The sequence below is a fragment of the Saccostrea cucullata genome, unplaced genomic scaffold (genome assembly GCF_032062105.1).
Source record: "Saccostrea cucullata isolate Sc308-1 unplaced genomic scaffold, CSIRO_AGI_Scuc_v1 ctg21215, whole genome shotgun sequence".
In the NCBI taxonomy this organism is placed as follows: domain Eukaryota; kingdom Metazoa; phylum Mollusca; class Bivalvia; order Ostreida; family Ostreidae; genus Saccostrea; species Saccostrea cuccullata.
The window spans coordinates 1,616-26,667 of NW_026925350.1; the positions used below are offsets into that span (position 1 = coordinate 1,616).

The following is a 25,052-nucleotide window of genomic DNA, read 5'->3' on the forward strand; positions in this document are numbered from 1 at the left end:
ATCCGTGCCTTTTTTCCCCTTTTTTGTGAAAATTCATATAAATATCAATAAAAATATATAATTTATTCAAATATGTGTGGCAGTTGGCAGTAAGCAGCTGACAGTTGGCAGTAAGCAGTCAGCAGTTGGCAGTAAGCAGTTGGCTGTCGTATATGGCATTCCATACGTATGCAAAAGAATTTTTGTTTAAAATATGTACTTCTTAAACATTGCAAATTTATGGATGTAATCAGAGAGCAGTTTTCAAAGGTCTTTTGATGAATTATGAACTGTATTAAAACATAAAATTGAATATATTTTTTAATGACAAACAAAAATGAGTAATGCTTCAGCTACATTGATTAATTACCAAGCAGATATGAGTTACCTTTTTTTTTTTTTAGAAATAGTTTTTATATATAGTATGGTTGGGATCAATAAATTCATTAACTCTTAATTTCCCCCAATCTTTGGTTAGAAATCTGTGAAATCTTATTTAATATAATTCTTCGAACTTGTGTATGTAAATGGTATATAGGAATGAAAACTGTCTGCTTGCCTGTACGTCGTGCTTTATCCGAAAATAAGGTTTCTTATCAATTGGATCCTTTTAATTTTACAAGGCCTAAGACTGTTTTCATTAAGATGAAAATGTGTAGACAAAACCATTTAAGATGGATGTTACATCTTCCGTATAAAATTTTCACCTATGTTCCACATCTTTATTTTAGGTTGGTTAGATGCCTGTCGGATTCTGGTCTGTATCGCCTTCGTGATGACCTTCATCGGTCTCGCCATGACTACATATGGAATACAGAGTATTAACTTTGGAATGAAGTATAAATACTATAACATCGCCATAGTTCTGCTATTTTTAGCTGGTAAGAATGCAATACTGCTTATACTTAGAATCAGTAGTAACAGTTTATATATGTTGTATATATTGGTATATAGATTGGATGTAAATACTTCAGCAATCTACGTTTACAATGTTTACGATACCATTGTGTTTTGTGACATCAGCCTAAATGAATAAAAGTTATCTTTACTTATTCTGTCGATTTTATGAACCGCTTTCTTTTTCTTACAGTAATCCCTGAATTAATTGCGGTGATTATTTTTCCTGTAAAATTCAATGAGGAACTGAATGGTGCAGGGTGGGTGGTCGGCTGGTCTTATATAATGGCTGTCTTGTCGGCCGTTTTAGTCCTCATAGCCGCCATACTTCTTTGTGTTGATCGGGGTGCAGACGAGGCGTTGATTCGCGAAAAGACCTGTTACTATAACGACGAATCTATAGAAGAAACCTTGGAATGATCTTTCCAGTTGTGATTATAAAAAAGGATTACAGGTGTCCATTCTGACGGATCAAAATGTTCCGGAAGCCTGAACCGTGTGTTCGACTGATATTCCCGATAAGGTTGATTTCTCCCTCCCCCTCCTTGAGATATAACGTGACACCGCCGCCATCCGACCTCGGGATTAATTCAGATTAAAGGTTGGACATGTATACCCCAAACCCTTACTTAGTCACGAGCAGATTCCATGCTTTCATCGGCGTTCTCTCACATCATACCCGTAACCGTCTCTAGAGTTCACCATCTTTTTTGACAGTTTGTGGGAGAGTTGTACACTACAACAAAGATAAAATTTATTTTGACTTGTATTCTTTGGAGGTCAGGGGTTGTTGGGGTACGCTGGATTCCACTGACTGAGGAACTGTGTGTATGAGAATTTGTAAAGAACGATCTCAGAATGTCTACTAGCTCACCAGTACTACTATTTGGTTTATTTTGGTCGATAATTACAATGTATATTTTTATTGTATTTAATAATAAAAAGATGCGTACAATGAAATAATTCATTTATAGGTCTAAATTAATTAATGATAGAATTTTGATATTTTATGTTTTGTGGGTATAAATTATATAATTGCAATCATAAGTGGCCACTATTAGTACCGGTAATACAAATGTAATCAAAGGCATGAAATCTGGGTAGCACATTGCATTGCATGTACAAATATTGAAATTAATCTCTCTGTCCATCTGTCTGCTTGTCCGCGAAAAATTCAACCTTACACATAACTTTAATTGGCTGGAGCTATGGCGTTTTTGTTTACAGGTGTATTCATCAATTTAAAATATTTTTCAAGTACCAAAATATTTTACCAGTTGACCCTTACCTTGGAGTTTGACCTTCACTGTATTTATGCAAAATTTTACGTACATATATAACTTTATGATATTTAAAAATATCATGGCCATAAACTTTTAAATGGCTGCTGCTAGGATTTCTATGTTTCACTAGCAAATTTCTTGTGATAAGACCCTTCTTTGACCTTTTTAGTACAATTTTATTTTGTCATCTGAACTTGACTTTGGAGTTTGGTTAGTTTTGACAAACATTTACTTTAACCTAGGTCATAACTTCTAAATGGTTTGTGCTAAGGTTTTGATATTTCATAGGTGTATTCCTTGTGACAAGACCAACCCTTGCATTGGTACCAACAATTTTGACCCGTTGACCTCAACCTTACAAATTGACATACTTTTGAAAAACTTGAACCTTGGTCATAATTTTTGAACATTTGATGGGAGGACTTTCATATTTCAGAGGTGTATTTCTTGTGACAATAAAAATGTCTGTCCTATCACGACTTGTGATGGAGATCGAAACTTTGGGAACTCGTACTTGACAGAGTGATTACAAGTTTATTACCTTCATCTTCAACCAATGTAATTAGAGCAAAATCAGGGTCTCTAGTAGGAAAAGGGTAAAAATTCGTTTCAATAGCTTCTTAATGAGGGAACATGGGACCCAGTACAAACTTGACAAAGATTGCTTATAACTTGAGAATATTTCTTAACCCTAACCCTGGGTCAGTACTTTGTATTAAGCTACTTTCAGAATCATATAATTTCTGTCTGATACATGAACATGATTCGCTAATGGAAAAACATTTTACAAGTGAATATACATGTAATTGATACCCGCAAATTTCTAATGACCAGTGTTTGCTATGGAATCCGGATAGGGCCACGCAGTTCACTATCGCATCATCGTACCATCGAGATTTGAGTCGATGGTGCGATGACGCGATAATGCGATGACGATGAAGCGATGGTGCGATAACGATGAAGCGATGGCGCGATAGCGCGATGACGATGATGCGATGGCGCGATAACGCGACGACGATGATGCGATGGAGCGATAATGCGATGACGCGATGGCACGATAGCGAGGATGCGTTGGTGCGATAGCGATGATGCGATGGCGCGACAGTGATGATGCGATGCTATATCGTGCCATCGTTATTGCTTTATCGCGCTATCGACATCGTGTCATCGCACCATCGCTCTATCGGCTATATAGATAGGTTGGCATTCTCAGCAGGTAGTTAATTCGAGCAAAGATTTGATTGCCCAGTGATAATTTACTGACTTTGATTTTGTATTTGATGATCATATTTTAAATAACAAACACGAAGTACCAAGAGGAGAGAGGGAGGAAGACTTTTGTTTTGTATTTGCTTTAAATTTGAATCGCTTTCTCAGAAAGTACAATAGCGATGGGTTTAATTTCACCAGGGACCTATATACTAGTATATACATGTAGGTCCCTGATTTCACGATGCAAGAAATTAATTTAAATTTCGTATATGCATTTACTTGTTTTAATAGTTAATGATAGCATTCACGATGGGTTTAATTTTGCGGAAAAAAAATGAATCGTGAACATAGTGAAAGTAAAACCATCGTAATTATTTCCCAATCTACAGTATTAATCCCCCCCCCCACCGTATAGAAACCAAAATCTAGATCACGCGGATTTCGCTTTCTTTTACATCATTCACAACATGAGTGTATTGTTAACTTTATCTTAATTATCAAACTGTATTTTAATAATTTTCTAACTTGTTATATGTCTGGCAATAAAGACATGGTTAATTTTTATGCCAAGTGAAGTTAATTCACCCAGTAAGATCTATTTTCGATATGTATTCTGTTCATACTTTCACAACCTGACGCCATTTCTCTTCTCAATGGCGCATGCGCAAAAGAGTCGATAGGGCGATAGTGCGACAATGCGATGACGATAGTGCGATAGAGCACTGATGATGACACGATAGAGCATCTCTTCATCGTTATCGCGTTATTGTATCATCGCTATCGCACCATCGCAGCATCGCTATCGTGCCATCGCGTCATCGCTTTATCGCTCAATCGCACCATCGCTTCATCGTCATCGCAGTATCGCGCCATCGCGTCATCGTCATAGCGCTATCGCGCCATCGCTTCATCATTATCGCTCCATCGCTCCATCGTCATCGCATTATCGCGTCATCGCACCATCGACTCAAACCTCGATGGTGCGATGATGCGATAGTGAACTGCGTGGCCCTATCCTATGGAATCCGGATAGGGCCACGCAGTTCACTATCGCATCATCGCACCATCGAGGTTTAAGTCGATGGTGCGATGACGCGATAATGCGATGACGATGAAGCGATGGTGCGATAACGATGAAGCGATGGTGCGATAGTGCGATGACGATGATGCGATGGCGCGATAGTGCGATGACGATGATGCGATGGTACGATAGCGATGCTGCGATGGTGCGATAGACACGATATAGCATCGCATCATCACTATCGCGCCATCGCATCATCGCTATCGCACCATCGCAGCATCGCTATCGTGCTATCGCGTCATCGCATTATCGCTTCATCGTACCATCGCATCATCGTCATCGCGCTATCGCGCCATCGCATCATCGTCATCGCACTATCGCACCATCGCTTCATCGTTATCGCACCATCGCTTCATCGTCATCGCATTATCGCGTCATCGCACCATCGACTTAAACCTCGATGGTGCGATGATGCGATATTGAACTGCGTGGCCCTATCCGGATTCCATACTATCCGGATTCCATAGTTTGCCGGTGCGTGATAAACTTGAAACAAGGTCATTTTACGCGAGTTTAATGTGACTTTTGAAAAAAAGTTATGATATAGTACGTGTATTTTGAAATAAAGTAAAGAAACATGGGAAGCTTATTCTTGACACATGAGGATGTCTCATGATATTAGGCCGTGGTCCTTGATCTATGGTCTTTTGGAGAAAATCCAAGGCACAGCCCCAAAAAAAAAGGTTTAATTCAAGTTACTTCTTCATTGGAAATGGTCATTTGAGTTAACCAGGCACGGGCACATCTTTTTTTTACAATAGACAAATTCAAAAGATATATTTTCCTGCAACATTATACACATTGGTAAAGTGACCTAAAATATGCATTCACTTTTCACGGAAAGTTTAATGACCACATCAATAAATTAGAGTCTTATTAATGACTTTTAATAGAAATAAAGGGAAAGTTTTTTTAATTCTTTCAACACGATTCCAGCGCCAAGTCAGAGGCATTTGAGGTAAGATTTAGAGGGAGGATTTATGCTTCAATACTGGTAATAACATCAAGGCATTATGATCGTAAAATGATCTTTAAAATATTGTTTAGACATTGGTGTATAGTATTTCATCCTGTTACAAGTGCCGAGTAAATAATTTTCTATATTGTCGATTGACTTGTATGTGTGTTTTGTGACACGATAGCGGTGTTTTTCTTTGAAGTTTGCTGTTCTGTATTAGCAATACAGAACGGGACTGTGGTGGGCGGAGCTACTTTCCGTTCTGTATTAGCCCTGTAAACAGTATTGTACTAAAATACAGCACGGTCTAAAAATAAATCTGATTCAATTTAGCAAAAGCACGTACAAATAGTAAATGCTGATGTTTTTGGAGAAATACCCGGTATTTTCCTGAGAATGTAAAATGTCAAAATTTCTCAATCACTTTTTAAAAACTTATTCCACACAGAATCTACACGTAAGTAATTTCGATCCAAAGTAAAAGGAAAATTCGCAATAACGGAAAACATCCTCTGTACGTAATCACTGTCGTGATCCCGTGCCGGATTGGACAAAACAAAATGGCGGCGGGAACAAATCGAAAAAGGTAGGTACCCGAGATTTCGGTAAATATCCCCCGTTAATCGTCAGATATGTTTGATCCGAAGATACTGTTGAATTCCTAGTAAAATGCTTATTAGTGTGTTTAATTGCTACTTTTCCTATCGTCTCTTAAACTTGAACATTTAACGACTGAAGACTGCAGAATTTCTCCGATTGAGTTTGAAGCGGCGTGGAGTTGTTTTTTTCTTCGATTTTGACAGTTTTATGCATCCAGCAGCAGGAGAGTGGCTAACAAATGATACTTTGGAGTAATTCTGACCTGGTGTTATATGTTTATTTGTTATAACCCATTTTATTACAAAAATATTTCGATTTAAAAATGTTGACATGTGCTGGATTGGAATCGGTTAATTTTAATGGAAATTGTGCCGGATTAGACTGCATTTTTGGTGCCGGATTGGATGATATTCATTATGGTCATTTATGTAATAACTTTTTTTCTCTTTAATTTTTAAGATATGGATGTATCGTTTAATGAAATATACGAGAAGGAGGAATTTAAATAATATAGCTTATCTTGACGAAGTAAGATTGTTATAATTTATGGTCACCCCCCCCCCCCCCCCCTCGATTAAAAATCTTTTTTTTTTCCTGTTTCTTTTTATCTCAAATTTTATTGTACCCATATTTCTTTTACAGAGACCACTGTTTTGGTAAACCCCAAAGAGCTCGTGGGGCCAGAAAAAAGGAAAGGAGGAACCATTAGTAAGCCAGAGGAATCGTCCGCAAAACCCTTAAGCATACGAGAATTTCATCATGCACATGAGGCGAAGTTCGAAATTGCATCATGTTACTTAGTAGGGCCTTTCCGTCAGAGGTCAGAAAAACAGCCTCGAATGTATCATCATCAACGGGTGTTAAAAATTTATACATTTCCTGTTTATTTGAATATAGGATTGAAGGGTTTAGAAGTATATTTTAGGTAATATCACTGCAGTCAATAAAGTTAACTTCATACTCCACAGATAAGAGGTCTTCCAACATTTATTTCAAAGTTTGTGAAAAGGGGGGTTGTCATGGCGTCTATGTAGTACATGTACATTTGAGGTTATTTTTAGACTGCTAGTAGGAAAGGCCCGAGAGTTTGCCTTGGCGAAATTCGATCTTACTTAACAGAGTACCTACGTACGCTAGTACAAAAGAGTGCTTTAGGGTACGCTAGTACAATTTTATAATTTAATGCAAATAAACTGCTTTCTGTATGTTTTTCTAAATTAGTTTAACATAATAAACATATCATTTAAATAAAATGTGTATGTGTTCTTTATTTTCGAAGTTAGGCCTATTTTAATTTTTGATTTCAGATGACAGTTTAACGCTTGATCCCGATATCGATGTAATTCAACTTCAAATGTTTCGTTGTTAATGTGTAAAATATTACATTTTAAGTAATGCAATTAATTTAATTTTTGATGAATTAAAATTAAGTTGAAATTGATAAGTCTGAAACAACATTACTTATGCTATAGTAAATGTTGACTGAAGGGCTGGATAGACCCCAACTTTTTGCGATATAAGGTAAATGTAGTATAAAAAATTGTTACTGAAAGAAGTTGGCTTTGAAATTGAAATTTCTCTGGATGCCCCCCCCCCCTTCAAAAACGATGCTTCGTGTATGTACTGTACAAAACCATGAACATGATCGAGTAGAATACTAGAATTTCTGATTTGGTTGTATTTCAGAAGGTAAAATCAAAATGTTTCTTCTGTTATACGGCAAATTAAATGAACTTACCGTAAAATTGTTTACAATAAATTTTAGTAAAATAGTAACTTGCTAGAAAAAAGTGTCAATGGGGACAAATGCATTCCTTTATCTACTACGGGGAAGAGATATTCAAAAAAGACGACGAAAATTTCTGACATTTTTTGTTAAAATTTAATAAAATAACAGTCATGAACATTTTTTGTGTCTAACCATAACAAACAAACAAAAAATAAAATGCGTGAAAGAAAAATAATATAAAAAATCTTTGAAACAATATGAATGAGAGAAATCAGTACAATGGTTTAGAATTTGAAATAATCACAGATATACCTATCTAAGATCCTAAAAATATTTTGGTCAGTGTCTGTTCCTCGGACTTTCTGAATTTCTCTATGCCTGTTTTTGATGTACATGTACTGTCGTAGGTTGTACTTCCACCTGTAGCAGCTGCCGTAGATAATGCATCGATACTTCTCTTATGCTTCATGGTCAATTCTTATGTGCTTGTAAAGTGTCATCTCTACAAAACTCCTGAGTGCAGATGCTTAGATACCTCCTGGTATTTCATTGAACTATGCATCCATAGCTTAAAAAAAAGAGAAAAAAGTTATTACATAAATGACTATCATGAACATCATCCAATCCGGCACCAAAAATGCAGTCTAATCCGGCACAATTTCCATTAAAATTAACCGATTCCAATCCAGCACATGTCAACATTTTTAAATCGAAATATTTTTGTAATAAAATGGGTTATAACAAATAAACATATAACACCAGGTCAGAATCACTTCAAAGTATCATTTGTTAGCCACTCTCCTGCTGCTGGATGCATAAAACTGTCAAAATCGAAGAAAAAAACAACTCCATGCCGCTTCAAACTCAGTCGGAGAAATTCTGCAGTCTTCAGTCGGTAAATGTTCAAGTTTAAGAGACGGTAGGAAAAGTAGCAATTAAACACACTTATAAACATTTTACTAGGAATTCGACAGTATCTTCGGATCAAGCATATCTGACGGTTAACGGGGGATATTAACCGAAATCTCAGGTACCTACCTTTTTCGATTCGTTCCCGCCGCCATCTTGTTCTGTCCAATCCGGCACGGGATCACGACAGTGGTAATTTTGATCCAAACGAAACGGAAAATTCGCAATGACGGAAAACATTCACTCTCCTCGTGCAAAATCATTCTAGTCCATTTTTTCCGCGTTTTTATTTTTTAAAATCCTTCTCGCTGACGACAGCCACACGTCTCTTTCACTTCGTTTTTACTGTCGCAATTCCATTTGAAAATAAAAATCCGTGACATCAAAGTCCATCGAAGAATTTTCTGTAAATCCTGTTTTTGTTAATCTAGATAAACCGGGATTTTAAGACCCCTCAGTGAAATATTTTTATGATAAATCCCCATCTTCAATTTAATAGATCACAACAATGACGGTTAAATCCTCCACCTTATCCATTAAGACTGACTATCACTCGATTACGTCTACCCCGTTAAATTGTCAAAACTAATCTGAACGAATTTTACGTTTTCCGTGGAAATATATATACTGCGGATGCGTACTCCCCGTCGGGGCCTCATCTACAGAACTCTGGCGGAAGTTTGGATGCTGCAAAGTTATCAAGTGGGCGGAGCTATTTTTGATTGATCGTGTCACAAATCATTTAGAGAACTCGACGGGTTCTGTATCGTAGATACAAATTTGGGGGCGGAGACTCGTGCTCGCGCACTCGTCTCCACCCCCAAATTTGTATCTACGATACAGAACCCGTCGAATTCTCTAAATAATACTTGTAACCATTTTATTAAAGATAAATATCAAACTCAAGTTCGACCCCGTAAACCACTAACATACGTATTATTTAGAGAACGAGACAGGTTCTGTATCGTAGATACAAATTTGGGGGCAGACGAGTGCGAAAAGTCTCCGCCCCCAAATTTGTATCTACGATATAGAACCTGTCGAGTTCTCTAAATGATTTGTGACACGATCAATCAAAAATAGCTCCGCCCACTTTATAACTTTGCAGCGTCCAAACTTCCGCCAGAGTTCTGTAGATGAGGCCCCGACGGGGAGTACGCATCCGCAGTATATATATATTTCCACGGAAAACGTAAAATTCGGTCAGATTTGTTTTGACAATTTAACGGGGTAGACGTAATCGAGTGATAGTCAGTCTTAATGGATAAATTGGAGGATTTAACCGGAATTGTTGGGATCTATTGTTATAATTGTAGATGGAGATTTATCATAATTTATTTAGGGATCTTAAAATCCCGGTTTAACTAGATTTACAAAAACAGGATTTACAGAAAATTCTTCGATGGACTTTGATGTCACGGATTTTTATTTTCAAATTGAATTGTGACATTAAAAACGAAGTGAAAGAGACGTGTGGCTGTCGTCAGCGAGAAGGATTTTTTCCGTGATAGCGAATTTTCCGTTTCGTGTGGATTGTTCAAGATTAGGTACAGAGGATGTTTTCCGTTATTGCGATTTTTCTTTTTACTTTCGATCGAAATTACCTGTAGATTCTGTGTTGAATAAGTTTTTAAAAAGTGATTTAGAAATTTTGACATTCTACATTTTCAGGAAAATACCGGGTATTTCTTAAAAATTAATAATAGGAAAACATCAGTATTCATTATGTGTTCGTGCTAGCTTTGTTAAATTGAATCAGATTTATTTTTAGACCGTGCTGTATTTTAGATACAGAATAGTTGGCAAATGCAATACTGTAAACAAGGCTAATGCAGAACGGAAAGTAGCTCCGCCCACCACAGTCCCGTTCTGTATTGCTAATACAGAACAGTAAACTTCAAAGAAAAACACCGCTATCGTGTCACAACATCACTATACGGGTTCTGGGAACCACTAACATACCATCACTACAGATCCTGGGAACCACTCACGTACCATCACTATAGAGATCCTGGGAACCAATTCCATACCATCACTATAGATCCTGGGAACCACTAACATACCATCACTGCAGATCCTGGGAACCACTAACATACCATCACTACAGATCCTGGGAACCAATTACATACCATCACTACAGATCCTGGGAACCACTAACATACCATCACTACAGATCCTGGGAACCAATTACATACCTTCATTACAGAATAACAGATCAAGTGAACAACGCACATATCATCACTAGATATCTTGTGAACCACCATATACCATTACTACAGATCCAGTAAACAATGCACATATCATCACTACAGAATAACAGATCAAGTGAACAACGCACATATCATCACTAGATATCTTGTGAACCACCATATACCATTACTACAGATCCAGTGAACAATGCACATATCATCACTACAGAATAACAGATCAAGTAAACAATGCACATATCATCACTAGATATCTTGTGAACCACCCATATACCATTACTACAGATCCAGTGAACAATGCACATATCATCACTACAGAATAACAGATCAAGTAAACAATGCACATATCATCACTAGATATCTTGTGAACCACCCATATACCATTACTACAGATCCAGTGAACAATGCACATATCATCACTACAGAATAACAGATCAAGTAAACAATGCACATATCATCACTAGATATCTTGTGAACCACCCATATACCATTACTACAGATCCAGTGAACAATGCACATATCATCACTACAGAATAACAGATCAAGTGAACAACGCACATATCATCACTAGATATCTTGTGAACCACCCACATACCATTACTACTGATCCAGTGAACAATGCACATATCATCACTACAGAATAACAGATCAAGTGAACAACGCACACATCATCACTAGATATCTTGTGAACCACCCACATACCATTACTACAGATCCAGTGAACAATGCACATATCATCACTACAGAATAACAGATCAAGTGAACAACGCACACATCATCACTAGATATCTTGTGAACCACCCACATACCATTACTACAGATCCAGTGAACAATGCACATATCATCACTACAGAATAACAGATCAAGTGAACAACGCACATATCATCACTAGATATCTTGTGAACCACCCATATACCATTACTACAGATCCAGTGAACAATGCACATATCATCACTACAGAATAACAGATCAAGTAAACAACGCACATATCATCACTAGATATCTTGTGAACCACCCATATACCATTACTACAGATCCAGTGAACAATGCACATATCATCACTACAGAATAACTAGGGCTGGGTATTGGCCAGAGATTTCGTATTGCGATATATTGCGATATTTTTAACTGTATTGCGATATGTATTGCAATATTTTCAATTTAATGAAAATGGCATTTTCTTACTACATTTACTTTAATTTACATGCAGAATTTACATAACTATGATAAGTAACTAACACGAAGAAAAAAAATCTTGTTGATTTCATTTAAGTTATGCTCTTAAATGTTCCCACAAAACAACTTCTGTCTTACTGTTTGTCTTAATAACAAACTTTCATAAGTCCTTTTTTTTAATATTTAAACATTTTAATGACAAAATTCCTTAATCTAAGTATATTGCCAATATATCGATATTACAAAATCGTATTGCGATTCGATATTTTTTGTCTTTGTATTGCAATATATTGAAATATCGATATTATTGCCCAGCCCTAAGAATAACAGATCAAGTAAACAACGCACATATCATCACTAGATATCTTGTGAACCACCCATATACCATTTCTACAGATCCAGTGAACAATGCACATATCATCACTACAAAATAACAGATCAAGTGAACAACGCACATATCATCACTAGATATCTTGTGAACCACCCATATACCATTACTACAGATCCAGTGAACAATGCACATATCATCACTACAGAATAACAGATCAAGTGAACAATGCACATATCATCACTAGATATCTTGTGAACCACCCATATACCATTACTACAGATCCAGTGAACAATGCACATATCATCACTACAGAATAACAGATCAAGTGAACAACGCACATATCATCACTAGATATCTTGTGAACCACCCATATACCATTACTACAGATCCAGTGAACAATGCACATATCATCACTACAGAATAACAGATCAAGTGAACAACACACATATCATCACTAGATATCTTGTGAACCACCCATATACCATTACTACAGATCCAGTGAACAATGCACATATCATCACTACAGAATAACAGATCAAGTGAACAACGCACATATCATCACTGATCCAGTGAACCACTCCAAAACCATCACTACTGATCCAGTGATCAATGCACATATCATCACTAGATATCCTGTGAACCACCCATATATCATTACTACAGTTCCGGTGAACCATATTCTTCATTTAACATTTTCATCTGAACTCAATAAACTTTCATTCTCAATCTTAAAGCACTTGTGATGTATTGTTTAACAACTTAATATAACAAGAATATGTATATTTAAATTTTTAACATGTACATGTATTTCAGGGACATATATTAGATCAATGGAATTATGAAGAAAATGCACAAAATTGCCTGAACTCAATTGCTTTGTAAAAACAACAGCTCAAGAAACAGAGTATGCAATTCAATTTATTACATAATAATTACAATCAATAAATACAATACATCTATCTACATTTTACTGATTATCACTTGTGTCTAGATCTAAGGTAACTGTTGCTGTCCCATACTCTGTTGTGTCGGTAAAGATCAAACGCTGTCATTGGTGATGCCTTGACCAGAGGCTCCGAAGGGGTGGGGAGTCCAGGGGTAGATAACTCAGGAGATTCTCTCTGGAATTCTGGGGAGAAAAACTCCATCAGGTCTGGCTCACAAGTTTTACTCTGGCAAAAAAATTGAGAAATTGATTACATCATACAGAAGGACAAATGTACAACCTTATTTCTATTGATAAGCAGAGCCAACACAACTGACTGTGTAAATACCTGTACTCGTGATTTGATTGGCTTGGCTCGGAATGTGTGATGGACTTTGTCAATGTCCTCCGCCGGAACACTAAGACTCACTAGACCCCGGAAATGTGGGCTACTCACATTCACTTTAGATGAGGCCTGCAAATGATCACAAAGTTAAGTATCATTAATATAGTGGACATAAATTTCTTCTACAATGTGTTTAAAAATATTTTAAATATCTCCTTAATTAATATGTGACAGTAACATAGTTCATAGCTGACTAGCCGTACAAATTTTATAACATATACTTTATTTTATTTTGAACTTTTTACAGAAACAAATGAAAATATGTTTCTGTGTTATTATAAATTTTGTAAAAAAAAAAGAAAAAAAGAAAGCAATTTGTCTGAAAAAGGATTTCAAAAAAGTGTAATACTTGAAGGACTACTAACTTTTTCTCTGATATCTGATGAGACAGTCTCTGATATCTGTAACTTTTTATCCAATGCCTTCACGACATCAACACTGCTTTCCTTAAGGCTCTCTATCTCCTTCCTCATTCTGAGAGTGCTGTTGTACTCTGGTCGCATAAACACATGTTCATACTCCTGAACAGAGTCGGTGGCTGGGTCACTGAATGGATATGTGTAATCAGAGAGTGCTGGTTTCTCTTGGGTCTCCCTGGTAACTCGGACCTTCCTTTTATTTGTCATATCTTTGATATGTTTTGTTGGAGCATTAGGCTCTAAATCTGCTTTTGCTTTGGACTTTCCTTTCTTTTTTGTTTTGTCACTTTTGAAGACACTAATGACTCTCTCTTCCTTGCTGTTAATGGTTGAGGGTATGATGGGTAGCACAGGTTTAACACTCATGTCTTCGGACACAATTTTATTTGTCTCTGATGTGTTGTTTATATTTTCAGGAGCCACAGGAACATACACAGGTTTATTGTCTGTATTCTGAAGTGCATATTTCATTGGTTTTGCAAAAAGCTCTTTCTTAGGTTCAGATTCCTCCAGACTGTCAGAGTAATCATTTGGTCTGTAAGACTTTTTTGTCTTAGAAATTAAATCTCCTTCCTGGCTTACCACAGAATTGTCTGACACACTGACATCAAATCTAACATACTGTCCATCAGAGACACCCGATTTATTCCTCTCTTGAACTTTCTTGATAGCGATACTTTTTTCAGGGGTAACACACAACTCAGGATCACATCCAATGGGGTAATCAGGCTTTGATTCAGGAACGGGCTTCTTTGGTCTGCTTTTTGTGATAGGTTTCTCTGGTGTTATACAGAGCTGAGGGTCTGGACCAATCAGATCACTAGTAATTCTCCATGTAGGGATGGGTACCTGGCAGAGTGGAAGAGATTCCTCAGAGCTCTGGGAAGTATCCCAGCCAGGGGGAGGGAATTCTGTGTGTGGTTTACTGGCAGCATTGAGAAGTTCATAATGAGAAACAGCTCCATGTCCCTTGCCTGGCCCTGGATTTAATGGGTACCTATGTGCCAATGGTTCTGTGGGCTGGCAAATGAAGTGTGTGGCCATATTTCACTGTATTCTGTCAAAACAAAATTATACACAGATTTAATTATATAAATTAATATAATTTAAAGATGTGCATATTAATTTAAGAATTTGAGCAGGTATTCTTGAAAACAACTACTGAATGAAAAATAAAAGAGTTATAGTTTGGTATTCTATACACATATATGTATCAGGTATTTTAACAAATCATAACAAAAATGTTACTCAAATGGGTTGAGTAAAGTAACGCAACTAATCTCAATCAAACACATTTTCGAACCTCATTGACATGCGAAATTCAATATGAAGAATGACACTTTGGACATGTGATACATGTCTCACCATTCATTAAAAACCTTGCACAAGTATCGTTGAGACCTTTGGGTGGGTGTAATGGGGGGGGGGGGGGGGGGGGGGGGGTATCTTAAATTGATTTTAAAAACAAATGAAATTCCCTTATTATTCTAATGTATTGTACTTTGGTAAGAGTTCACTTATTATCAAATCATAACAGTTACAAAATAAGAACAAATTAAGGTGTAATGTTTTATAAGTAATTACTTAATGAATTAAAAATAAAATCACACAAGTTACATGTTGCAACATGTTTAGCTAGCTAGGCTAGTGTTCTTGGAAAGAAAACAAAACCTTTTAAAAATAAAATGATATAAAATAAATCAAATCTAGGCATTTCACAATCATACTAAAATTCTCTCCTTCACTTCACTCCTACTTTCAAAGAAACTTACAAATAACAGACTGAAGTTTTCATCTGTTTGTTTTCTCCGCCATTATCATAAACTTTTACGCATGCTCACTGCTCATTTCCTTCTAAATAGAAAGTAAACTGTGCGTCTGCGCTAAACTCATTTAACCTCAAAAGACTTCAAGATGTCGACATCGACGGTCACGAAGCTGGGCCTGGGTCCTGTCAAGAGGTCCTTTGTACAGTTGATGCAGGTAACAGAATTCTGTCACTAACAGTTCCTTGTCATTATGCAGGCAAAAGAGTGAAATATGAAAATTAAACCTTGCTTATTCCATTATTCAGTAGAAATTTATTTACGTAATTGGTAAGTCAAGGTTGTGTAACCAAATCTTGAAGGAACAAATACTTTTTTACATTTACGTATTTTACAACAAATAATAGAGAATTTCATTTATTTTAGTTGGAAACACAAATTCTGATTCGAAATATTGCGTTCTTTGATATCTGTTATGAGACTTTGAAATTGTTCATCATGTTCATATATATGAAAGACAAGGAAATTAAAACTTCAAATTGTTAAATTTTAACTTGGCATAATTATTTTAGACAAGATGTACTCAAACTGCAGCTGCGACAGCATCACAGCCAGCAAGAATGAAGAAATTTGCTGTATATAGATGGGTGAGTATGCTTGTTCATCAGATATAATATGTCTGGTTTACTGTAGATTTCTTATTTTTCATGAGTACTTATAATTATTGTGAATGGCTCCTCAACATCTGCGAATGGGCTCCTCAACATCAAATCGTGAAACTAATAATTTGCTAATTGATGGTTGATCAAGAGATTTCACATAGATTTCAGCACCATAAAAATAACGACAAGTTATATTCTATTTAGCGTGTAGTGCCTCTCGCGAAATAATGTGATTAATTAATTCCACGCATATATGTAGGAATCCATAGTAATCATTTATTGCATGTGATCCAGTAAAAGAACCCAGACTCGATTGTAAATTGAAAAGTTAGAATATATTTATTTAGCTCAAATACCTAGGATTTAACTGTCCGGAGTTTCTTTTGAACTGCTCTCAACCTACATAGAATTTCCTAAGCTGAAGATCTATATACTGTTTCGAACAGAATCAAAATTATCTCATAATGTTTTTAAAAGACAATTCTAACCCCAAAAATAAAATGGGAATTTAGATGTAAGTACTCCACGAAGAAGCCACAGTTTACTCCATTATGGAAAACATTTTGAAGAATTATATGTTTAAATTATCTTATTTCCACAGGATCCAGAAAAGCCAGGAGACAAACCAAAAATGCAGACTTATGAAGTGAATCTTAACGAGTAAGAGATTATTTTAATCATTCTCTTAAAACTTACACTGTAACATGTTAAAGTGAAAACTAAATGCACTTATTAACATTTTAAGATGTAAAAAGAGAATGAAGAGTGCATGAAGTAGCAATTAAAGTACATGTAATACCATATATCTCATCTACTGGAAATTTTCATGTTAAATTTTAGTTTTTATGAAGAAAAAAAAATTGAACTTCTTATTCATCAAAAGGGGATTGTCAATATTCAGGGGAAATTTTCTCTTGTGGAAAAATACAGAATACCGGCAGTAAATATGCCCTAGAATAAACACTTAAGTGTAACTATTCAGTAACATTGTAACAACAATTGTGCTTTTTGTTACCATTCAGTGACAATGATTTAGTGAAATAGTAATAAACATAGACATTGTGCATGAATAAAAAGCAAATGGTGTATAAAAATATATTTTATGAAATTAATAATTTTCTATGGAGAGTGGTTAACTTTTGTCTCTTTTTTGGTATGAAGAGACCAATTAATCCATGTCTCTAAGAACGTTAGAATTAAAAATCAATCCCATCAACTTGTACATGTATTGTGAGATGAAGGGATTTTTTTGATGAATGGAATAAATCATGTTCTTTTCTCAGCTCTAGAAACCAAACAAGAACTTCGTCTAGAACATACAGCTGATATTAATTGGAATACTCTTTTCTTTTTCTAGGTGTGGTCCTATGGTCCTTGATGCACTTATCAAAATCAAGAATGAGATGGACCCCACTCTAACGTTTCGACGGTCCTGTCGGGAGGGCATCTGTGGATCTTGTTCTATGAATATTGGTGGAGGCAACACATTGGCATGTTTATGGTATGTATTGAAATTTTGTTTTTAATATCCTGGATAAAGCTTATGAGTTCTAAATTGTATATTGGAATTAAGTGTTTTGACAATATTGTTTTTCAGCAAAATATATGCATCAACTCTATATTATCCTTCAAGTCATTGTTCTGAACAACTTTAAGTGTACTTTCCAGTTAATGTACATCTACATTATTTTTTTTCCAGCAAAATAGATGATAACTTGGGTAAAACTACCAAAGTCTATCCCCTCCCTCACATGTACGTCATCAAGGACCTAGTGCCAGACATGAGTAACTTTTACGCCCAGTACAGATCTATTGAACCTTATCTAAAGAAGAAGGATGGAAGTGACAAGACTATAGGGGACAAGCAATATCTGCAGACAATGGGAGACCGTGCCAAACTGGTAAGTAAGATCACAGAGTTAACATGGGCACCTGATATTGATAAGATGCATGTTTGTAGTAGAAATGGGTTTAGATGGTATGTACATTATTTAGGAAATCATTTGGACTGTCATTCTTTTATGTGTTACAAATTTTAATACTAGTATATTGTCAATATATTACACCCTAATAATTTTCCTAATGATATATACACTGTATTTACATACTATTTAAATCCATTTCTAATTCAAGCATACAAGAACTAGGTTAGCCCCATATCTAATCCATATCAGGTATCAGATTTTACTGACAAGGCTTTAGCATTATATAACACCTCTGGATATTATGATTTAGAAGTGTATATTACACATAATTTCAATGTAAAGTAAATGTGTAAATTTTAACATGGAGAATTAGTCTCAGACTTAAGAGCTAAATTCATGCAGAAACTTTTAGAAACGTAAATATAAACCTGAATGTCTTTGTTAGGATGGGCTTTACGAATGTATTCTGTGTGCCTGCTGTAGCACTTCCTGTCCCAGCTACTGGTGGAACTCGGACAAATACCTCGGACCTGCCGTCCTCATGCAAGCCTACAGGTAAACTGCTGCTAAGGACAGGTTTATAGATGTATATTCCTTTACATAGGAATTGTCCAAAATAAATTTTCAAGAGTAAACATTCTTCTCCTACTGACAAACAAGGACTGTATAGTCTATGTGTAGTATGTACTTGACATTAGAGACGTTTTAGCCTGTATGCATTGTGTATATGATTATATTTCTTTATTTGCTATAGGTGGATGGTGGACTCGCGAGATGATTACACTAAAGAGAGACTTTTCCAGATGGAGGACAAATTCTCTGTTTACAGATGTCATACCATTATGAACTGCACTAAAACCTGTCCAAAGGTAGGTTCTCAAATTTGGGAACGTTTTTGAATCTTACTCTACACAGGATTATTATGCCCTGTGTTATTTTCACCCTTTCACACTCGCATACAACATTGCCCCATTCAAAAGTCGCCCAGTCATCGTTTTGTTTAAGAAATTATACTGTATTCTTTGAATTCGGCCAGTTGTAAATTTGTCCAAAAAAGGGTAGGGCGAAAATTTCCCTGTATACAGTATTTATTTTCCTTAAAATTGAATAAATACAGGTTTGTGTCATAAAATATGAAAATTTGCATTTGTTTATTACAGGGTTTGAATCCAGGACTTGCCATTGGAGAGATCAAGAAAATGTTGGCCAAATATAACAGCAAAGAAGCTAAAGAACTGGCCACAGCTTAATTGTCACCTGTCCCAAGTGTTATTTTAACTGCTTTTGTTGTAACCTTGCATCCAGAACAGTCAAACATTTACCAGACAGTGCTGCATCTCTGACCAACCTGGTATTACATGAATGTATGGGACAAAAACTGATCTGCTTCAATAATATTTTGATTATTTTAAGGATTTGTGTTTGATACTGAGTATTTTAAACATACATCCCTTTTCTAGTGTGTAATTGTTCAACAAATCAAATTAAAGTCTTCATTGTTAGAGTCTTTAATGTAAAACTATTTCTTGGCTATATTTTGAAATTTAAATCATGATAAACAGCATGGAAATAACAGTAGATCCTAGAATGTTGTTAGATTTGTTTTAAAAGATTGAGTATTTAACGGGTACAGCATAGAAATATCTTGCTGGCTTGTCTATTTTATTTATTGTATCTTTAACAATAAATTTCATTGTTAAATTTGAAAACCTTTTATTTCTTTCATTAAAGAATATGAAATTTTGCATGTACAATTTTCTTCCTTATATTTATATCACACACTGATTAAAAAGAACTTTCAAAAAAGCAAATACATGTATGTAAGTTTCATCTTTTTGGTCCAGTTGTTCTTGTGACATTATTGAACAAGAGGCCCATGGGCCACATCGCTCACCTGAGCACTGTGGCTAGGAAAAAGTAGAAATTGGTTTATTATTGAAAAGTTTAAATCCAAAAGTAGTCCCATGACCAACCATGGATTTGCAATTCTTGAGAAGATGATTTTTAAAGAATTTTCCTATACATTTCTATGTAAAACTTTGGTCGACCATTGTGGCCCTTTCCTACCCCCCGGGGTCATGACTTGAAGGAAATGGAATTTACACTACCTAAGGATGCTTCCAATTAAATATGATGAATTATGGCTTTGTCATTCTTGAGAAGAAGATTTTTAAAAAATTTTCCTATATATTTCTTGGTCGGCCATTTTGGCCCCGCCCTACCCCCGGGGTTCACGATTTGAACAAACTTGAATCTACGCTACCTGGGGATGCTTCCATATAAATGTGAGCAATTATGGCTTTGCTGTTCTTGAGAAGAAGACTTTTAAAGAATTTTCCTTTATATTTCTATGTAAAACTTTGGTCAGCCATTGTGGTCCCGCCCTACCCCCGGGGATCATGATTTGAACAAGCTTGAATCTACACTACCTGAGGATGCTTCCATATGGATATGATGAATTATGGCATTGCTATTCTTGAGAAGAAGATTTTTAAAGAATTTTCCTATACACTTCTATGTAAAACTTTGGTTGGCAATTTTGGCCTCGCCCTTGCCCCGGGGGTCATGATTTGAACAATTTAGAATCTACACTATCCCAGGATGCTTCTCATAAGTTTCAGCTTTTCTGGCCCACTGGTTCTTGAGAAGATTTTTCCTATGTATTTCTATGTAAAACTTTGATTCCCCATTGTGGCCCCACCCAACCCCCGGGGGTCATAAATTGAACAATTTAGAATCTACACTACCCCAGAATGCTTCCACATAAGTTTCAGCTTTTCTGGTGCACTGGTTCTTGAGAAGATTAGGTTTCTAAAGATTTTTCCTATATATTTCTATGTAAAACTTTGATTCCCTTTTGTGGCCCCGCCCAACCCCTGGGGATCATGATTTGAACAATTTAGAATCTACACTACCCCAGGATGCTTTCACATAAGTTTCAGCTTTCCTGGCCCACTGGTTCTTGAGAAGAAGATTTTTCCTATATATTTCTACGTAAAACTTTGATTCCCCATTGTGGCCCCACCCAACCACCGGGGATCATGATTTGAACAAGTTAGAATCTACACTACCCCAGGATGCTTCCACATAAGTTTCAGCTTTCCTGGCCCAGTGGTTCTTGAGAAGAAGATTTTTAAAGATTTGTTCTATATATTTCTATGTAAAACTTGGATTCCCAATTGTGGCCCAGCCCTACCCCCGGGGATCATGATTTGAACAATTTAATATTTATACTACCCAAGGATGCTTCCACATAAGTTTCAGCTTTCCTGGCCCAGTGGTTCTTGAGAAGAAGATTTTTAAAGATTTGTTCTTTATTAGCTCACCTGAGCTGAAGGTTCAAGTGAGTTTTTCTGATCAAAATTTGTCCGTCGTCGTTGTTGTCGTTGTCGTAAACTTTTCACACTTTCATCTTCTCCTCAAGAACCACTGGGCCGATTTCAACCAAACTTGCCACAAAGTATCCCTAGGTGAAGGGGATTCAAGTTTGTTCAAATGAAGGGCCACGCCCTTATTCAAAGGGAGATAATTCAGAAATAGTGAAAATTTGATGCTATGTTTTAAAAATCTTCTTCTCAAGAACCACTGTGCCAGGAAAGATGAAACTTATAGGGAAGCATCCTCAGGTAGTGTAGATTCAAGTTTATTCAAATCATGACCCCTGGGGGTAGGGCGGGGCCACACTGGCTGATCAAAATTTTACATAGAAATTTATAGGAAAATTCTTTAAAAATCTTCTCAAGAACCACTATGCCAGCAAAGATGAAACTTGTAGGGAAGCATCCTCAGGTAGTTTAGATTCAAGTTTGTTCAAATCATGACCCCCGGGGGTAGGGCGGGGCCACACTGGCTGATCAAAATTTTACATAGAAATTTATAGGAAAATTCTTTAAAAATCTTCTTCTTAAGAACCACTATGCCAGGAAAGATGAAACTTGTAGGGAAGCATCCTCAGGTAGTGCATGTAGATTCAAGGTTGTTCAAATCATGACCCCCGGGGGTAGGGCGGAGCCACAATAGCCGATCAAAGTTTTTTTTACATAGAAATATATAGGAAAATTCTCTAAAATCTTCTTCTCTGGAATAGCATAGGCATGATTGATCATATTTTTATGGAAGCATCCTCAGGTAGTGTAGATTCAAGTTTGCTTAAATCATCACCCCTGGGGGTATGGCGGGGCCACAATGGCGGATTAAAGTTTCACATAGAAATATATAGGAACATTCTTTAATAATCTTCTTCTCTGGAATAGCAAAGGCGTGAATGATCATATTTTTATGGAAGCATCATCAGATAGTGGACATTCAAGTTTATTCAAATCATCACCCCTGGGGGTAGGGCAGGGCCACAACATAGAATCCAAGTTTTACATAGAAATATGTAGAAAAAATCTTTAAAAATCTTCTTTTCAGGAATAGCAAAGCCATGCTTAATCCTATTCATAGTGTAGATTCTATTTTGTTCAAGTTATGACCCCTGGGGGTAGGGTGGGGTCACAATATAAGATCAAATGTAAAGGGCAATAAAGCCACAGGTAGTCAAAGAAATATGCAAGCATCTTTAGTTAGTGTAGATTCAAGTTTGTTCAAGTCATACCTTCTCCCTTTTAAGGATTGGTTGGGACCACTTTTGGGTTTTAACTTTTCAAAAATAAACTGATTTATGCTTTTTTCCTAGATACATTGCTCAGGTGAGCGATGTGGCTCATGGGCCTCTTGTATTTCTATGTAAAACTTGGATTCCCTATTGTAGCCCTGCCCTATCCCCGGGGGTCATGATTTTAACAATTTAATATCTACACTACCCAAGGATGTTTCCACATAAGTTTCAGCTTTCCTGGCCTAGTGGTTCTTGAAAAGAAGATTTTTTGATGACCCCACCCTATTTTTGTCTTTTCTTGATTATCTCCCCTTGTAAGGGGACTTGGCCCTTTATTTTAATAATTTAAACTCCCTTTCACCTAAGGATGCTTTGTACCAAGTTTGGTTAAAATTGGCCCATTGGTTCTTGAGAAGAAGTCGAAAATGTGAAAGTTTACAGACGGACGGACTGCTAGACAGACAAAATGTGATCAGAAAAGCTCACTTGAGCCTTTGGCTCAGGTGAGCTAAAAAACTTCGAGATATTCGAGGATTCAAGATATCGAAGGTAAAATACTTAAAGAATACTTGGTTGGGACTTCCACGTCACTTTGATATATCCATGGTATTCGAGATATCAGAGTACGAGATACCGAATTTTAACTGTTCATGTATATGATAAAAGACCACAGGTTTATGAAAATAATTTATTACAGAAAGTAAAATAGCATTGCACATCATTATCTGAGGCCCTGTGTACACTTGTGAAAATCTTGCGCATTGACTTTTGGTACTAAAACAAGATATGGAAGACAGTAACCCCAGGAATAAAACTGAAATCTGCTTGGATTTATTTCTAGCAGAAATCAAATCTGAATTAGTTACATGAACCAACCAAATCACAGGCAAATTATATAAAGACATTCACGTACATACTCGTAAGTCTCTATTAGTAACAAAAACATGGCAAACATAAAAAAAATAGCACCAAGCTCGCAATAGAAACGTATATGTCCTGTTTCAAATCTATCCACTGGCAAATACATTTCAGTTTCATTTGGTAAATTATAAAACCGTTGTAAATTATAAATTGAGGTAATCTGTTTGTGAAACCTTTGCAAATACATTTGGTAAAACCTTTGTAAATTATAAATCGAGGTATACTGTTTGTGAAACCTTTGCGAATACATTTGGTAATTTGTGTCCCAAACCTTTACAATTAAAACCTTTGTAAATTATAAATCGAGGTAACCTGTTTGTGAAACCTTTGCGAATACATTTGGTAACTTGTGTTGCAAACCTTTACAATTACTTTTGGTAACTTGTGTTTTGAGATAATAGTTTTAAAAGTTCTATAAAGGTTTATAAATATCACTGTGTTGGCATTCTTGAACTAGAATGGCTTTAGAAAGAGTAACACACTTGCTAATAATACTATGAAATCATTAGGTTTGTTGTATGAAGTAACTCATAAATTCATGTCCTACACAAAATGTAAAATTTCAAATACATGTAAAACAAATTAACACTTTGTCAAGCACTACGAGATAATAAGCAAACATTTTTTCTTCAACATGTTCAAACCATAAAAAATATTGGGATGATAACAAAAATGGCACCAAAATCAAAATAGCTAAACAATAAGTATAATCACTAAACAATCGATAGCACTTGAGGTGTACAAGCGATAAAAAAATAATAGAAACCCGTACTCGACTCAAACTCTTAAATCTAAGCTTAAAAGTGATCTCTAAAAGGTATGCTTTCCCAGACCTTTAAAGGACGAGACAATTGATATATTGCATAACATTAAACTCTGCATTTCAGCTGTTCATTTAGAACAACTTTGACCTTTCAGTTTTTGGCCTAAAAGTCAATACCAACTATTATTCTAGTTGTAAAAAATATCTGAGTTTCAAATTTCTGAACCTGACTTTTCACCTCACTAGAATCTTCTTGAAGCCTTCAGGGAAATTCATATTCAAACTTCGATTAGAAATATTAAA

At 36.0% G+C, this 25,052-nt stretch overlaps 3 protein-coding genes and 1 long non-coding RNA gene across 5 annotated transcripts; 2 read left to right on the forward strand and 2 right to left on the reverse strand.

Moving 5' to 3' along the window:
* Positions 1–680: 680 nt before the first annotated feature.
* LOC134268660 (uncharacterized) lies at positions 681–1,839 on the forward strand. The gene is made up of 2 exons (XM_062750908.1): positions 681–860; positions 1,070–1,839. Exons 1-2 carry the CDS (start codon positions 689–691, stop codon positions 1,294–1,296), a joined length of 399 nt encoding a protein of 132 aa, XP_062606892.1. The 5' UTR covers positions 681–688; the 3' UTR covers positions 1,297–1,839.
* Positions 1,840–13,264: 11,425 nt separating this feature from the next.
* On the reverse strand, positions 13,265–15,961 carry LOC134268661 (uncharacterized). 2 transcript variants are annotated; one of them, XM_062750911.1, is made up of 4 exons: positions 15,885–15,961; positions 14,059–15,169; positions 13,637–13,762; positions 13,265–13,534 (listed from the first exon to the last, which is right to left on the reverse strand). In XM_062750911.1, exons 2-4 carry the CDS (start codon positions 15,154–15,156, stop codon positions 13,340–13,342), a joined length of 1,419 nt encoding a protein of 472 aa, XP_062606895.1. In that variant the 5' UTR covers positions 15,157–15,169; positions 15,885–15,961; the 3' UTR covers positions 13,265–13,339. The 2 variants fall into 2 exon arrangements, with proteins under 2 accessions (XP_062606895.1, XP_062606893.1); XM_062750909.1 differs by having other exon boundaries at positions 15,869–15,952.
* On the forward strand, positions 15,942–20,174 carry LOC134268662 (succinate dehydrogenase [ubiquinone] iron-sulfur subunit, mitochondrial-like). The gene is made up of 8 exons (XM_062750912.1): positions 15,942–16,095; positions 16,451–16,525; positions 17,142–17,200; positions 17,898–18,041; positions 18,240–18,441; positions 18,911–19,020; positions 19,220–19,334; positions 19,626–20,174. Exons 1-8 carry the CDS (start codon positions 16,027–16,029, stop codon positions 19,713–19,715), a joined length of 864 nt encoding a protein of 287 aa, XP_062606896.1. The 5' UTR covers positions 15,942–16,026; the 3' UTR covers positions 19,716–20,174.
* Positions 20,175–23,739: 3,565 nt separating this feature from the next.
* LOC134268659 (uncharacterized) lies at positions 23,740–25,046 on the reverse strand. The gene is made up of 2 exons (XR_009992413.1): positions 24,223–25,046; positions 23,740–24,159 (listed from the first exon to the last, which is right to left on the reverse strand). It is a non-coding gene; the product is annotated as an uncharacterized LOC134268659 (long non-coding RNA).
* Positions 25,047–25,052: the final 6 nt, after the last annotated feature.

What these genes read in the sequence shown, in the direction of transcription:
- LOC134268660 (XM_062750908.1), top strand. Translation starts at nt 689, where the DNA reads ATGTTCCACATCTTTATTTTAGGTTGGTTAGATGCCTGTCGGATTCTG. An exon ending in AGTTCTGCTATTTTTAGCTG is followed by an intron (nt 861 to 1,069) that starts GTAAGAATGCAA and finishes TTTTTCTTACAG; the next exon opens with TAATCCCTGAATTAATTGCG.
- LOC134268661 (XM_062750911.1), bottom strand. Translation starts at nt 15,156, where the DNA reads ATGGCCACACACTTCATTTGCCAGCCCACAGAACCATTGGCACATAGG. An exon ending in CATCAGATATCAGAGAAAAA is followed by an intron (nt 13,763 to 14,058) that starts GTTAGTAGTCCT and finishes GATCATTTGCAG; the next exon opens with GCCTCATCTAAAGTGAATGT. An exon ending in CAATCAAATCACGAGTACAG is followed by an intron (nt 13,535 to 13,636) that starts GTATTTACACAG and finishes TTTTTTTGCCAG; the next exon opens with AGTAAAACTTGTGAGCCAGA.
- LOC134268662 (XM_062750912.1), top strand. Translation starts at nt 16,027, where the DNA reads ATGTCGACATCGACGGTCACGAAGCTGGGCCTGGGTCCTGTCAAGAGG. An exon ending in AATTTGCTGTATATAGATGG is followed by an intron (nt 16,526 to 17,141) that starts GTGAGTATGCTT and finishes TTATTTCCACAG; the next exon opens with GATCCAGAAAAGCCAGGAGA. An exon ending in TATGAAGTGAATCTTAACGA is followed by an intron (nt 17,201 to 17,897) that starts GTAAGAGATTAT and finishes TTCTTTTTCTAG; the next exon opens with GTGTGGTCCTATGGTCCTTG.